The sequence below is a fragment of the Hyaena hyaena genome, unplaced genomic scaffold (genome assembly GCF_003009895.1).
Source record: "Hyaena hyaena isolate Hyena2069 unplaced genomic scaffold, ASM300989v1 scaffold_78, whole genome shotgun sequence".
NCBI classification, from domain to species: Eukaryota; Metazoa; Chordata; class Mammalia; order Carnivora; family Hyaenidae; genus Hyaena; species Hyaena hyaena.
The window spans coordinates 1623061-1636078 of NW_024080710.1; the positions used below are offsets into that span (position 1 = coordinate 1623061).

Consider the following 13018-nt stretch of genomic DNA (forward strand, 5'->3'; position numbering starts at 1 on the left):
CTGTTCTCTGTCTCTGTCTCTGTCTGTTTCTGTTACACATACACACACACACACACACACACACACACACACACACATCTGACAGGCTTATCTTTAGTAGCAGCTTGGAGGGACAAGCAGAAGCACTTCCTGCCATGGTGACCAGAAGCACCTGATGAGTTAACACTGACGTGCAGTCAATGAACTGAATTAGTCCATTAAGCCCAGAAGATCTCTTACCAAACCAACTTCCTGCCCCAATTCCCTCATGCCTGTGCCAGAACAGACACCTCCCACCACTCTCACCACCCTGAGGGAGAAAAAGAAAAAAAAAAAAAAAAGTCTAGACCCAGATGCTACACATGTTGATGGCTCCACTCTGCCTGAGCAAAGAATACTCCATACATTTGGGACAATGTTTCTCAACATTCTTGGGAGCTCAGCCTCTCTTTGCTCTTGGGTTTTCTCTTGGGACACCGCACCATGCCACCAGACAGGCTCATAGACATTGAGAAAGCGGGGGCTCACCGAGACGTCACTGATGGCAAGAGCAGAGATACCCTCCCGGTGGGCAGGCAGGCGGGCCACATGAGTGAGGTGGTCTAGGTCCCACAGGATGCAAGTACAGTCTTGGGAGCCACTCACCAGGAGGCTGAAGGTGACTGATGCTGCCAGGCATGTGACAGCCTGTGTGTGTCCATACAAGGCCTGGGGACAAGAAGCAGACCCGCAGATTATGGGAGGGACCCTCAATCTAGGTACCTGGGGAGATATCTTGCCCTCCTATTCACTGCTAGGCTCCTGGTGAGGAAACAGAGATTGAGGGCGATTCCATGATTCCAAAGTTAGTGGTGTGTGTGTGTGTGTGTGTGTGTGCGCGCACGCACGCATGTGTTTGCGTGTGTGTGTGTATGTACATGAGTCTATGCCAGCCTCTCAGTTCCATCCATTTCTGGGAGTTGAGTCTCAGCTAGGCTGGATTTTAATCTTTTAATTAATTAAGTTATTTAATTTAATTAAATTAATTAAGTCTTTTAATCTTAACTGCCACAGACCAGTAGCGCCCTCATGCTGCGTGCTCACCTACACTTGCCTTGTGTGTTGAGGCAGCATGTACAACTAGTCACAAGCAAGGACACTGACTTCCAAAGTGTGGTGTCCCGACCAGGTGCATAAGCATCAGCTAGGAATTTATTAGAAAAGCAAATTCTTGGGCCCTATCCAAGATGTACTGAGGCAGAAACCCTGGGGGTGGGGCCATGGTGAAAACTATGGGTCTTCACAAGGTCTCCGGGAAAATTTCATGCACAAGTTTGAGCATTACCCCAAGGGAACCTCAGAAACAAACATGCCTCTGCCAACTAAAATGGAAGGGAGGCAGGGGAGGGGGGCTGTCAGGTCATAGTTAAAAAAAGATGCAACTTTTCAAGTCTGATGGATCTAGGTTCATAGTCTGTCTGGCCACGTGGCAGCAGGTGACTCAGGGCCTTGGTCTCGGCCCTCAGGTTGGCCTGTGCTGGGTCTGACCTGGTTCACAGATGGCTATGTGTCCAGATATGGCCAGAGGCCTTGCTCCCCAGGGACACGTGCCACAGGGCCTGAGGTGGCCTGGTGTTCCCAGGTCCACTGCCACTGGCAACAGTGTGGTTTCCATCACAATGGTTCCAGAAGCTGCCTGACCTGAAAGCTGCCGCATCCACACGTGCGGCCGCCACCTGGAATGAGCTGGAGAAGCACAGAGGTGGTGCTCTGAAGTGCGATTACCCTGGCTTACCTAGTGGGAAACCTCCATCCTCAGGACGGACGACTGCTCACTCATTTGGGCCAATGAGGCCGAGCATCATTTTTCAAAGCTGTCACTTTGCCTGGTCACAGCCAGGAAAAGTTCTGCCAGGATTTCTGTTTGTTTTCAATAGATCCTAATGTGGCACCGAGCAGATGGTGCTGGCAAGGTTCTGGACGTGACCCACAGGAGATGATTAGGGTCATCTCAGGAAACCGGAAGCTGTCTACATGAAGAGAGAAGTAGAGGATCTGACAGGAGCTCTGCTGACTGAGTTCTGACCGCACGGGGACATGGTGACTCCAAAGAGTGCAAGCTGGGGGACCCTGGGGTAAAGGCTGGGGATTCAGAGAGAGAAGCTCTGAGCCCATGTGCCCCCATGTGCTGCTCATTAGTGGAGCTAAGTCTGCTGCTTTCCGACGGGAGGCACTGGAGAGTTAGGGGACCAGCCCGTGTGCAGGCTGCCCACACACGTAAGGCTCATTGCCTCCCACCACGACACACAGCCATCCTCATCTGGAGGGGCCGGGGAAATCAGCGAAGGAGGACAGCAGATGTCAGTGTGTTGTCTACTGGCTCTTTTGTTTTCTCAGAATACAGTGGTCCCTCTAACCCACGGGGGACACGTTCCAAGACTCTCAGTAGGTGGGTGCTTGAAAGTGTGGGTAGTACTGAACCCTGCGTGTCCTGTGTTTTTTTCCTGTACGTACATATGTATGAAAAAATTTAATTTATAAATTAGGCACAGTAACAGATTAAAGGCAATAACTAACTATAAAATATAACAGTTATAACAGTATACTGTAATAAAAGTTATGTGAGTGTGGCATCTCTCTCTCAAGATGTCTTATCGGACTCTACTTGCCCTTCCTGTAATGACATGGGGTGAATGCCATAGGCACTGTGACGTGGCATTAGGCTACTACTGACCTTCTGATAATGAGTCAGAAGGAGGGCTGTCTGGTTTCAGGCCATGATTGGCCACAGGTGAGTGAGAACACAGAAAGTGAAGCTGGGAATAAGGGAGTGCCATCACAGTACCTCTCTACGTGGCCAATTAAAATAACTTCGCTATGTCATCATGCCTAAATAAAGTAGCAAAAGATAAAGAAAATAAAATAATAAAATAAAGTAGAATAAAACAAAACAAAACAAAAACCTCTGGAAATAATTGCTCAGGTTGGACACTTGTGGTGAGATGGGTACTCTTCATTAATTGTGGTGGCACCGTAAGGCTATGGAGCCACTATCGAAAGCACTATGTCCCTGTTTGGTAATTCTACTTCTTGAAATTTATTTTAAGGGAGCAATTAATCAGAAGCAAACAGCAATCTATATAAGTTGTTTCCTGCAGCACTATTTAAAATAGTTAAAATTTGGAAGTAATGTAATTGTCTAGTTTGAGGAGAAGTGGTTTATTAAACTGTGGTGCACTGACATAACAAAACAATTGAAATGTAATTTTATGGAAATGGAATAATATGGAACAATTGAAATGTAAATTACAGAGACTGTGGAAAAACAGAAACAATTTGATAGGCTGGGTGAAAATAGAATAAACATATCTACACAATGATCAGAATGATATAAATATGTATATCTGGGGATGGCAATATACAACAACAGAAACTTTTACAGAAATTACAGAGAATTATTCAACTTTGAAGTGAATTTGAAAGTTGTCTTTAATGTTGTAATATCTTTAAAAATTGAAACACTTAAAAAAACTAATGTATGACACTATTTAATGATGTCTTTGCCAACAAGTCAAGGACAACCCCCCCCCCCCCCCGCAGTGAGCAGCTGGTGGTCTGGGGGACGCCCAAGGCCGTGCCAGCCACTATAGGTAAATTTTGCTCAGGAAATAAGTGCGTGTGGGATTCCCCATACCTTTTCCCCTTGATTTATAACTAGGAGAGGATGATGAATTACATTTTTAAGCTGTCAATACAGCAGCTTTTCTACAGCACATCTTCACTGCTAAAAGGGACCTGAGAGCCGTAGTGGGAGTCGCCTCCCCGACTCCCCAAGGCCAGCCTGCAGTCAGGCTGGATCTAGGGCGTCCCTAGAGTGGCGCCTGGGGCTGGGGAGCACTCCGCAGAGTAATGCCCGGTCTCTTCACACGGGTCAGGAGTAAGAGCCCAGCCCCCTGGCCGCAGTCCGTGGAGAGGAGAAGGAAACCCAGAAAGTCCTGAGAAGGGGAAAAGGCAGGGTGCTCCGAGGCTGGCTTTGAGAGTCTGGTGAAGGCAGCCTGCACTTGGCCGGCATAGCTCCCACAGCAGGTGCCACTGCCCCACAGGATTAATCGGTCCCCTCAGCACCGACCCATTCCTTCCATTCCTTCCTTCACCTCGCGTCTACTGAGTCCCTACTGTGCACCACGCATGTGCTGCAGGGGGTGGGGAGTGGGGATGGGGGGAGGGCTTGAAAAGCATCCAGAGAAACCGAGGAGCAGTTTCAGTGAAACATGTTCAGTTTAGGAAATCGGATCCATGATGAGTTTTGTATGATTAATTTTGATTCTGTCATCTTGGGCCTATATGGCTAACTACAAATACAGACCTAACAATAGTTGCATTTTAGAGGTGGAAGTGTACCCTAGTGGTATTCTGGGCGGGTTCAAGGGTGCACAGGCAGGAAGCATGGGTTTAGACTTAGATGGACCCAGATTAAAATGCAAACTTGCTCTCTCTGAGCTTCAGTTTCCTTGTGTGAAAGTGGGGAGAACAGTGCCGGATTTGCCAGATTAAAACGAACGTACGGAGTCTTAATCAAACAGTGAGTACGCTCTGCTCGTTAGGAGAGCAGCGGTGATTCCTGAGGCAGGACCGGACTGAGCCCCCTGTCCCCGCCTGCTTTTGCTTTCCTCCTGCACAGCCACTGCTGTTCCGAAATAGCCTTTCAATTTCTGGCTCCACAACGAGTCACTTAACTTCCTCACAGCTGGTTTTCTCACCGGTAAAGCAAGGATAATAACAGAACCTAGTTTCCAGTGTTGTCGAGAAGGTAAAATGAGGCTATATGCATAAAAGTCACATGGCACATGCTCCGAAATGGTCTCTAGTGCGAAGAAACTGGTTTCACTGGCTCTGATGGGTAGGTGGCATCTCTCACTGAGGCATGTGTCCTGTGGAGGCATCTGCCCCGTGGGCTTGTCAAAACCACCGTGGGCATGAAACTGTGGCCTTCTAATGGCAAAGAGCCACGTGCTGCCACCAGTGCCTCGCTGTGTTCTCTGCTCCTGAGGGGGGCAGGGCGTTTGGTGCTTGGGGAATTGGACGACACTAGGGCACCACATCTGCCCCAGGCACCATCCCCACCTGAGGTGCCATCCCCACCTGAGCACCATCCTCACCTGAGGTGCCATCCCCACCTGAGCACCATCCCCACCTGAGGCGCCATCCCCACCTGAGGCGTCATCCCCACCTGAGGTGCCATCCCCACCTAAGCACCATCCTCACCTGAGGCACCATCCCCACCTGAGATACTGTACCTGCTTGAGATGCAGACCTCTCGGGCGGCCTTTGGCTATGCTGAGCTCCCACACACATACCACCGCACTCGTGCCAGAGGTGATGATTGTTGTGGGGGCTGGGCACACAGTACACAGGCAGCGGCCCCAGGCAGCCAGGTTCTCGAACGTCATTAGGATCTATGGGAGACAAGTGGGATGAGCAGTGGTGCCCCGGCCAGCACAGGGCTGGGAGCCAGGACAGGGTGATAGAGGGACAAGGGCAAGTCTGGATGCTGCTGGCCTGCTCATGTGCCATGGGAACTGGGGGACATGTCACTTGTTCAGGAGGCTGGCGCTGGTGACATAATCCAGGTGGTCCAAGCCTGTCCCGTATGAGCTCATGCTCTAGTGAGTGGGGAGACACAAGTGAGGGGAAGTTATGGGGACATGGTGAAAATCTGTCTGCCTCATGAAAGAGTAGGGAAGGCTGAGGGCGATGAGAGAGAGCTTGGTGGCCAGGGAGTTCATGCCATGTGATTGGTGGGTGGGATGTAGGGTGGGAGGGAAGTCAGGCTAGGAAAGGAGGCTGAAGGTGGCCAGGGCCACAGCAAGATGTGACGTGACTCTGTGGCCTGAGTCAAGGGTAGAGGAAAAGTAACCAGATGGCTTGCTTTTGGCACTGGCTCAATGCTCAGTGAGTGTCCTTGGAGTCTGAACCGTGAGTGTTCAGAGGAACCCAAAGACTTCCCACCCAGACTGAGAGTCTGAGTGGCCTCCATGCAGCCACATGACCAGCTGGTGGCAGACTGCTGTGAAATAACAGTGTGCACTGTAAACTTGCGAGCTCCACTCCTTAGAATATGGGTTGGAGGTTTGGCCCACAAGGGCCCTTAGCCTGGCTGCACGAGCCCCCTCCCTCCCAGGCAGGGGGCACGGCTATAGGGAGGAAGTGGGGCAGCTGTGCCTGCTTTGGGCTTGCCCATCTGACTGCCTCTGCCTCAGCGGTGCCCGCCCTGCACCCTGCCTGCCCGCACCCCACACGCACTCGCCTTGTCAGAGCCATAGTTCCCCAAGCAGCAGCTGAAGTCATCGAAGCCCCAGCTGAAGGTCCTGTTCCAGAGCGGAGGCAGGAGCATCTTGTTCTTCTCCACGGCCAGGATGGTCTTCTCAGTAGGGACGATGTGGCCAATGGCTCCTTTGGGGGATTCGGAGCCTAGAGAGAAAAGGTACATATCTACCCCCCAGTTAGTATGGTGGAATTTACATGCCAAAGGGCAACACCCCCCTTTCTCTGTGCTCAGAGAGGAGCCCTGGGCAGGTGACCCAGACTTGGCAAAGCACAAGCCTAGACATCAGGCACTTGCTCGTCAAGGCACCTCACTCCGGAGCCTTACTCCGCAGGCCGTGTTAGACCTTAGCCCCAAGCTGGGTGCCCTGGCCCTGGCTTTGGCATATACATTAAGCTTGCACATGGCCACAGGTCTTCAGTGTCTCTGACGGGCTGATGTCAGGGGAGGAGTGGCTGAGGCTGTCTGTGCAGATGGCACCAAGCCACTTCCTGCCCCTCCCAGACACCTTACCTGATAGGGCTGGGTATGCCAAAGACACTGTTCTTGGATTTGAAGGGGGAAAAAAGGACATACCAAGCCCCCCACCCCACCAAACCTGATGTTATACTCCTTATACAATTCCAGAACATTGCCCTTTGTAGTGGGGTTTCCCCAAAGCAGTACATGCCCCGGGTGGCCCGGACATCAGACTGCACACACAGTTTCCCTAAGGAAGCAGCAGGGCTGGAACTCACACTGGGCTGTGTTCCCCAGGACAGTGGCTCCTGGCTAGCGGCTGCAGGCCCACCTGGGGGCTCAGGAGCAACAGTGACTGTGGGTACCAAGGAGCAGAGGCTGCAACCCTCCCTCCCCTCGGGAAATCTGGCTTTGGAGGTGAGGAGGGGTGTGTGTGTGCGTGGGCATGTATGTGTGTGCACAGGAAAGAGAGAGAAAGTTAAAGAAAGAGACAGAGAGGTGTGCGCGCACACACATATATGAAAGAAAGAGAGGAATGTGTGTCTTAGATAGACGGGCAGACAGGTGAGTCTGTCAGGATCTAACAGAGGTGGTTCCGGACAGTTCCAGAACACAGACCTCCCTAGATTCCTGCTGTGACTAGAGACACAGCCATCCAAAGTCAGACCCCAAGACACTGAAGGGTCTGTGCCCCCGAGTCGCCAAAGGAACACCAGTCACTAAAGGGACATCTGTGGGACAGGGTGCTGAACAGAGCTGACCAGGTGGTTACCTTTGACTGTGACCTGGGAGGGCCTCAGTGACTGCAGATTGTAGAAAAAAGGCTGTGGGTGGCTGGGGAGGCTCGCAGGTATGACGGCGTCCTTTCCAGGTAAAGGCTTCCCTGCAGAGGTCCTGGCTGGGTGCGGTTTTGTAAAGAGCTGGAGAGGCAGGGGGACAGATGCACACCACAAAAGTCATTAGGGACAGATGGCTGAAGGAGGAGTCCTCCCCAGTCAAGTCACAGCCGCACCTCTGTTCTGAGTGCTGTCTGAGAAGGGCTGGCTTCTGACTGACATAAACATAAACAGAACTAGCTGGTTCAACCCTGAGATGTTGCAGTTCAAATGAAGGGCTTTGGCTCAGGGAGGGACTGCTGCTTTCTCCAGGTCATGGTGCGGGACTAGCAGAAATAGCTTTCCTGGCTGCCCAATTGTCATCTTCTCCACACTGCTTGGGAAAAGGATGACCTCACCGAGGAGCCTCTGATCCCTGGCAGAGCTGCCTCTCAAATCATGGGGTCAGAGTGACCCTCTTCTCTCTCTCTAGATCACATGTCTCTCTTCATTTGCTTGAGCTATTTCTCATATTTTCCCCCTTCCCTTACAAACTCTGCAGGCACATCTATCTGGGCATCAAGACAGAATCCTTTAATAGCATCCATTCAAACATTCCAAAGAGCACAGGCAAACCCCATTAGTGGCCTTTCTTATTTTCACTTTTCTTAGATCTCTGCTGTCAAAGTGTCCCCAATGCCAAACTTTTTGCACAACCAGGCAAAATATGAAGCCCAAGGCCATGGTGCTTGGCAGAATCTCGCTGCTGCCACAGAGGGCGGCTGAGGTCAACTGCAGCCTTTCGCCCTCCCCTTCCCAACGAGGCTGTTTTTTCCAGCCATCAGGCCCGTTTTTCTGCTCCCTGATGGAAACATCCACTGGGTACCATGATGGAGGTGGGACAGTGGGCCTCAGGTGGGCACACGAGCAGGGGTGAGGTTCAGCAAACAGCTGGGGAGGGGTCTTACAGCAGCCTAGGCTCAGTTACAACCTTCAGTCAAATACTGGACTACCTGGTAAAGCTGGGTGGGTGATCAATACCAACGGACATCAGAACAATGATTTCTAAATGCGCATTAAATAAAGAATGTCCTTTCTTGAGCCTAAGTGTCCATCAACAGATGAATGGATCAAGAAGATGTGGTTTATCTATACCATGGAATACTACATGGCAATGAGAAACAATGAAATCTGGCCATGTGTAGCAACATGGATGGACCTTGAGGGTGTTATGCTGAGCGAAATAAGTCAGGCAGAGAAGGACAAATATCATATGTTTGCACGTATAGGAGGATTAGGAGGAACTTGACGGAGGAACAAGGGGGAGAAGAAGGGTGGAAATGGTGGGGGAAAGGGAGAGAGGCAAACCATGAGAGACTCTTGAATGCTGACAAAAACTGAGGACTGATGGATGTGGGGGGGAGGGGAGGATGGGCATGGAGGAGGGCACTTTGGGGATGAGCACTGAGTGTTATGTAGAAACTAATTTGACAATAAACTATTTGTAAAAAAAAAAAAAAAAAAAAAAAAGAATGTCCTTTCTTGCACAGCAGAATGACTAAAGCATTGCAGGCCCAGTGCCTGTAACAACTTCAGCAGGCACAGGGCCTCCATGGCACAGTGCATAGTCCTCAAGTCTTTTGATCTTGTCTTTAGGTTGAGAATGAGAATTTTCATTCTGATGATTACTTAGAAATATCTTTTTAAAAACCTCATATGATACATCACTAAGTAAAATCAGAATCTAAGCTTGTGTGTACTCCGTGATCGCACTGATGGGAAAATATATTTGCTTAGGGACAAAAACTGTGAGAATATAACCCAGGACACAATTGGATGGTGGTAGCTACTACTTCGAATTATGTAATTGCTTTATCTGTATTATTGGGCTACCTAAGCTTCTTTCTTGAAATTTCCCCCTTCCTACAAAGCCTTCCCCGGATGAACCCACATTTGGATGTGCTGTTCATTCTCCAAGTCACCCTTAGCACTTCTCATATCCCCCTCACCTGGGAGCTGAGCAAACTTGGAGCATGTCACGGAAGACCAGCTAGAAAAGATGTTACTAGTTTTGCACCATTGAGATGAGACCGTGCAAGCCTCATGATTACATATGGGGAAGGCTGTTGCCCAAGATGGCCCTGGAATTGGCTAGGCTTATGCACTCACTTCACTGATTTTCCAGGCTGAGACCCCAGCCCATGGGGTCATGCTAATAGCCCAGATGGCTGTACTTAGGAATAAAACTTCTCCGCACTGAACTGAAGTTTGAGGGTCAACAGGGCCAGGATCAGTTAAATAAGTGCTTCTCTTGCACACCATTCACCAGGATGTCACCATGAACATGAATAGCCTCACATTGCTACATGATATCCCAATGGGGCATGGAGCCAGTGGAGCAAAAGGACCATGTAAGACCCCTGCAATTTCACCAGAGGCCCAGAATTTAGATCTCTGTCTCACTGCTGGAAATATGGTTTTGGGGTCAGCCAGATGGTGCTAGAACTTTTCCTCTAGACTATAGCTTCTATAATAGCCTCTAGGCTATTTATTTAGCCTCACGGAGTCTCAGCTTCCTGATCTGTAAAAGAATAACTCCTATACCCAGAGCTTATGAGGGGATTCAATGAAGGAATCACTAATGTGATTTGTTGTCTAATGTCTAACCCTTGTTGAGTGCCCATTATATTTCAGGTATTTTCGAGCACTTGATGTCTTAACTCATTGGCTCTTCACAACAACTCTGTAGCTAGACACATATAGAAAACTAAATCCTGTGGATTTATTGTAGTGTCTGTTACACATATCACAGGTGAATGGAGTCCTCACTGTATCATTAAGGACGTCATCACCTTCATCAACACCAGCTGGTGATAGAGGGCTAAGCCCCAATATTGAGGAGTGTAGGAAGACCATTTCCCCTCTCCAGCCCTCTCTCTTGTTCCTATCCAGGAGAAAATGTCCTCACTCACACTCCCAAGCTCACAGTGCATACGCTCTTTTAAGAAAGCAAGATTAAGTACATGGATACTGTACCTGTTTGGGTACCTGCCCAAAGTTGCTGACAAACCCCAGGATGGTGCTCCTGATCAAGGGGTCACTGGTGCTGCTGAGGTCCATTCTGTCACCATAGAAGTAGGGGTGGAAGGTATTAACAGCTTCTACCGCAGCTGACCCCTGCTGCTTGTACCCAAAAATGAGGTCTATCCAGTGGTGGAGGTTGGCACTGACAAAGTCACTTTCCAGAGCCTGGAACCAAAAGCCAAAGAACATGAAGAATACAGGTCTCTCTCGGACTTGTGAGCCCTCTGCACAGATCAGGAGGGCACGTATGCATCAGATGCTGGCTCTGCACAGGAAACATGTGATATCTCCCAGTGTTTGAATAGCACTAAGTGGGCAGACACACAGGCCACCCAAGGACCCCCCCAATTCCTGGCTCCAGCTAGCAGGGAAACAGATATGACTGTTCCAATCATCTAGCTCATTCACTCCATGATCTAACCATGAGGTGCAGAATACCTATGCCTTGCATTGATATCTAAATGGAAGAGACCAGACTCAAAATAAGTCTTGGGGTCCTATTGATCTCAATATAAGAAAAAGGGAGAGATGATTCTGACCAGAGATGTCAGGATGTCGAGACTGAGTGTAGCAGGTAGGCAAGCATGCTCCAGGGCACGTGGGCCCCCAGTACTGTCACGGATGTTCCTTCACATCTCTGTTCCTCAGTTTCTTCACCTTCTTCATCTATAGAATGGGGACAAGAATTGTACCTCCTCTGTGGAATTCTGTGAGGTTTGGTTCATGTCTGTGGCTGGTGTCTGGAGAGCTCCATGTAATGTTGGCCACAGTGATGACACTGAGCACCTGCAAGGTGCCAGGCACTGGCTTGGGGTTTGGTGTGTATGGTCTCTTTCCACCTTTCATTGGTAGATATCATTACCCCACTTCGGGGCAAGCTCAGGCGTGGTTTTAGAACCTACTGTCTCCATCCCCAGCTCCCAGGCCTTAGCACCCCACTGGGGATATCCAACATCACTGAGCACATCTCACTGCACCCAAGTACCTAGAAATTATTGATGTATTAGGTGTGAGTCCCTTTATCAATCATCTTTGGAAAGAAAAGGGTTGAATCTACCTTTGAGGTATAGCTCAGTCCCCAGGAATGTGAGCTTCCCTGACTGGGGCACTTCTGTCCAGTCCAAAGTATGCAATGGGCCAGAGCATTTCATCCACACACCCAAAGGGTAAGTCTATGATGACCTGAGGAACATTCTGTTCATGTGCAGCCTTGCCGTCTCCAAGGAAGGAGAACAGAAGAGTTTCTAGACTCAGCCATGAAGACTCACTCTGAGCTTAAATCCTCTAAATGGGACCAAAACCTCAGCCCACTCAGGAACACAGCTCCCGTTGAAAGTCAGCAATATCTGCCTTCAACTAAAGGTGCCATCGAACAGGAAACACAAAGAAGTTTAGGGGAGCCCAAGCGTGCTCCATCCTTCATGGATACAGCCCAGATGAATGATGCCAGCTCAGATTAGAGTACCCAGGCTGCCAATATTCCTCAACCATTAGCACACATGAGCAAGAGGAAATGTGGGCCAGTGTTTAGATTTCCCAGTTCACCTGAAAGATGGCACCTTTTTCTGCTAAGCAGAGCCCAACTTCAGGGCTGGGTCCCCAGACCCAAAGGCATTCATTTGGGATTGTCTAAGCCCTTCATTGATCCACTGGGTGGGCATGGGCCTGTGGAAGTCAGGCCAGCTGTGTCACATTAGTTTTCTGAGGTATATGGCCAAAGTGGCTTCAAGAAGGCTACAGGCCAGGACATCTGGACATTTTTCCTAGCACTATCACCAACACATAGTCCATATCTTTAAGTTCTTCTAGAGCATCTTTTCCACCTCCTTCTTTAGATGAAGCCTGGCTCTCCCCAAGCCTCCAGTGGTGGCTACTTGCTGAGTTACATGCCATGTGACTTGGGGCCCGGAGGTGGTGTTGGGGTCCTCCTTGATCCACACGGCCACATGCGGTCCATCGTTCCTCTACGTTTTTGCTAAAAGAACAACAATCTGCTCCTCTGTGGTTTATGAAATTGAACTCTACCCCCCTTCCTCATCCTCACTGCTGTCATCCACCAACTCTTTTTCTGACTCATCAAACATGGTGACTCCTGGGCATGCCTTCTCTTATTCTCTAAGATCTGCCATTGTCCTCACTGATTTTAATGTTTCACATCTCAGTTCCTTAAGTGCCACTTCTCCAATGACTTTGCCTCCCCACCTAAAGTTACCTACTCCTGCAGACACATCTTAACTCATGTTAGTATCCATAAGTGCTCCATCTTCAGAATCTCTCATTCAAGCATCCCTGTTGGTGAAAACCACATCCTCCCCTTGCTGATTATTTAACTACTCCCTAAGATTATTCTACTTTGTCAAAACTTCTAGTCCCCTCA

General features: G+C 49.5%; 1 protein-coding gene across 5 annotated transcripts in view; it reads right to left on the reverse strand.

Moving 5' to 3' along the window:
• WDFY4 (WDFY family member 4) overlaps positions 1-13018 on the reverse strand; it is a 292803-nt gene that overhangs the window by 9451 nt on the left and 270334 nt on the right. For 4 of the 5 annotated variants that reach the window (XM_039233715.1, XM_039233714.1, XM_039233716.1 and 1 more), the window contains 5 exons: positions 10594-10806; positions 7515-7662; positions 6266-6450; positions 5256-5414; positions 508-687 (listed from right to left, as the gene is read on the reverse strand). In XM_039233715.1, the coding sequence (XP_039089646.1) occupies positions 508-687; positions 5256-5414; positions 6266-6450; positions 7515-7662; positions 10594-10806 (885 nt within the window). The remainder of the gene's footprint in view (positions 1-507; positions 688-5255; positions 5415-6265; positions 6451-7514; positions 7663-10593; positions 10807-13018) is intronic. The other variant, XM_039233717.1, reaches the window with a different exon arrangement.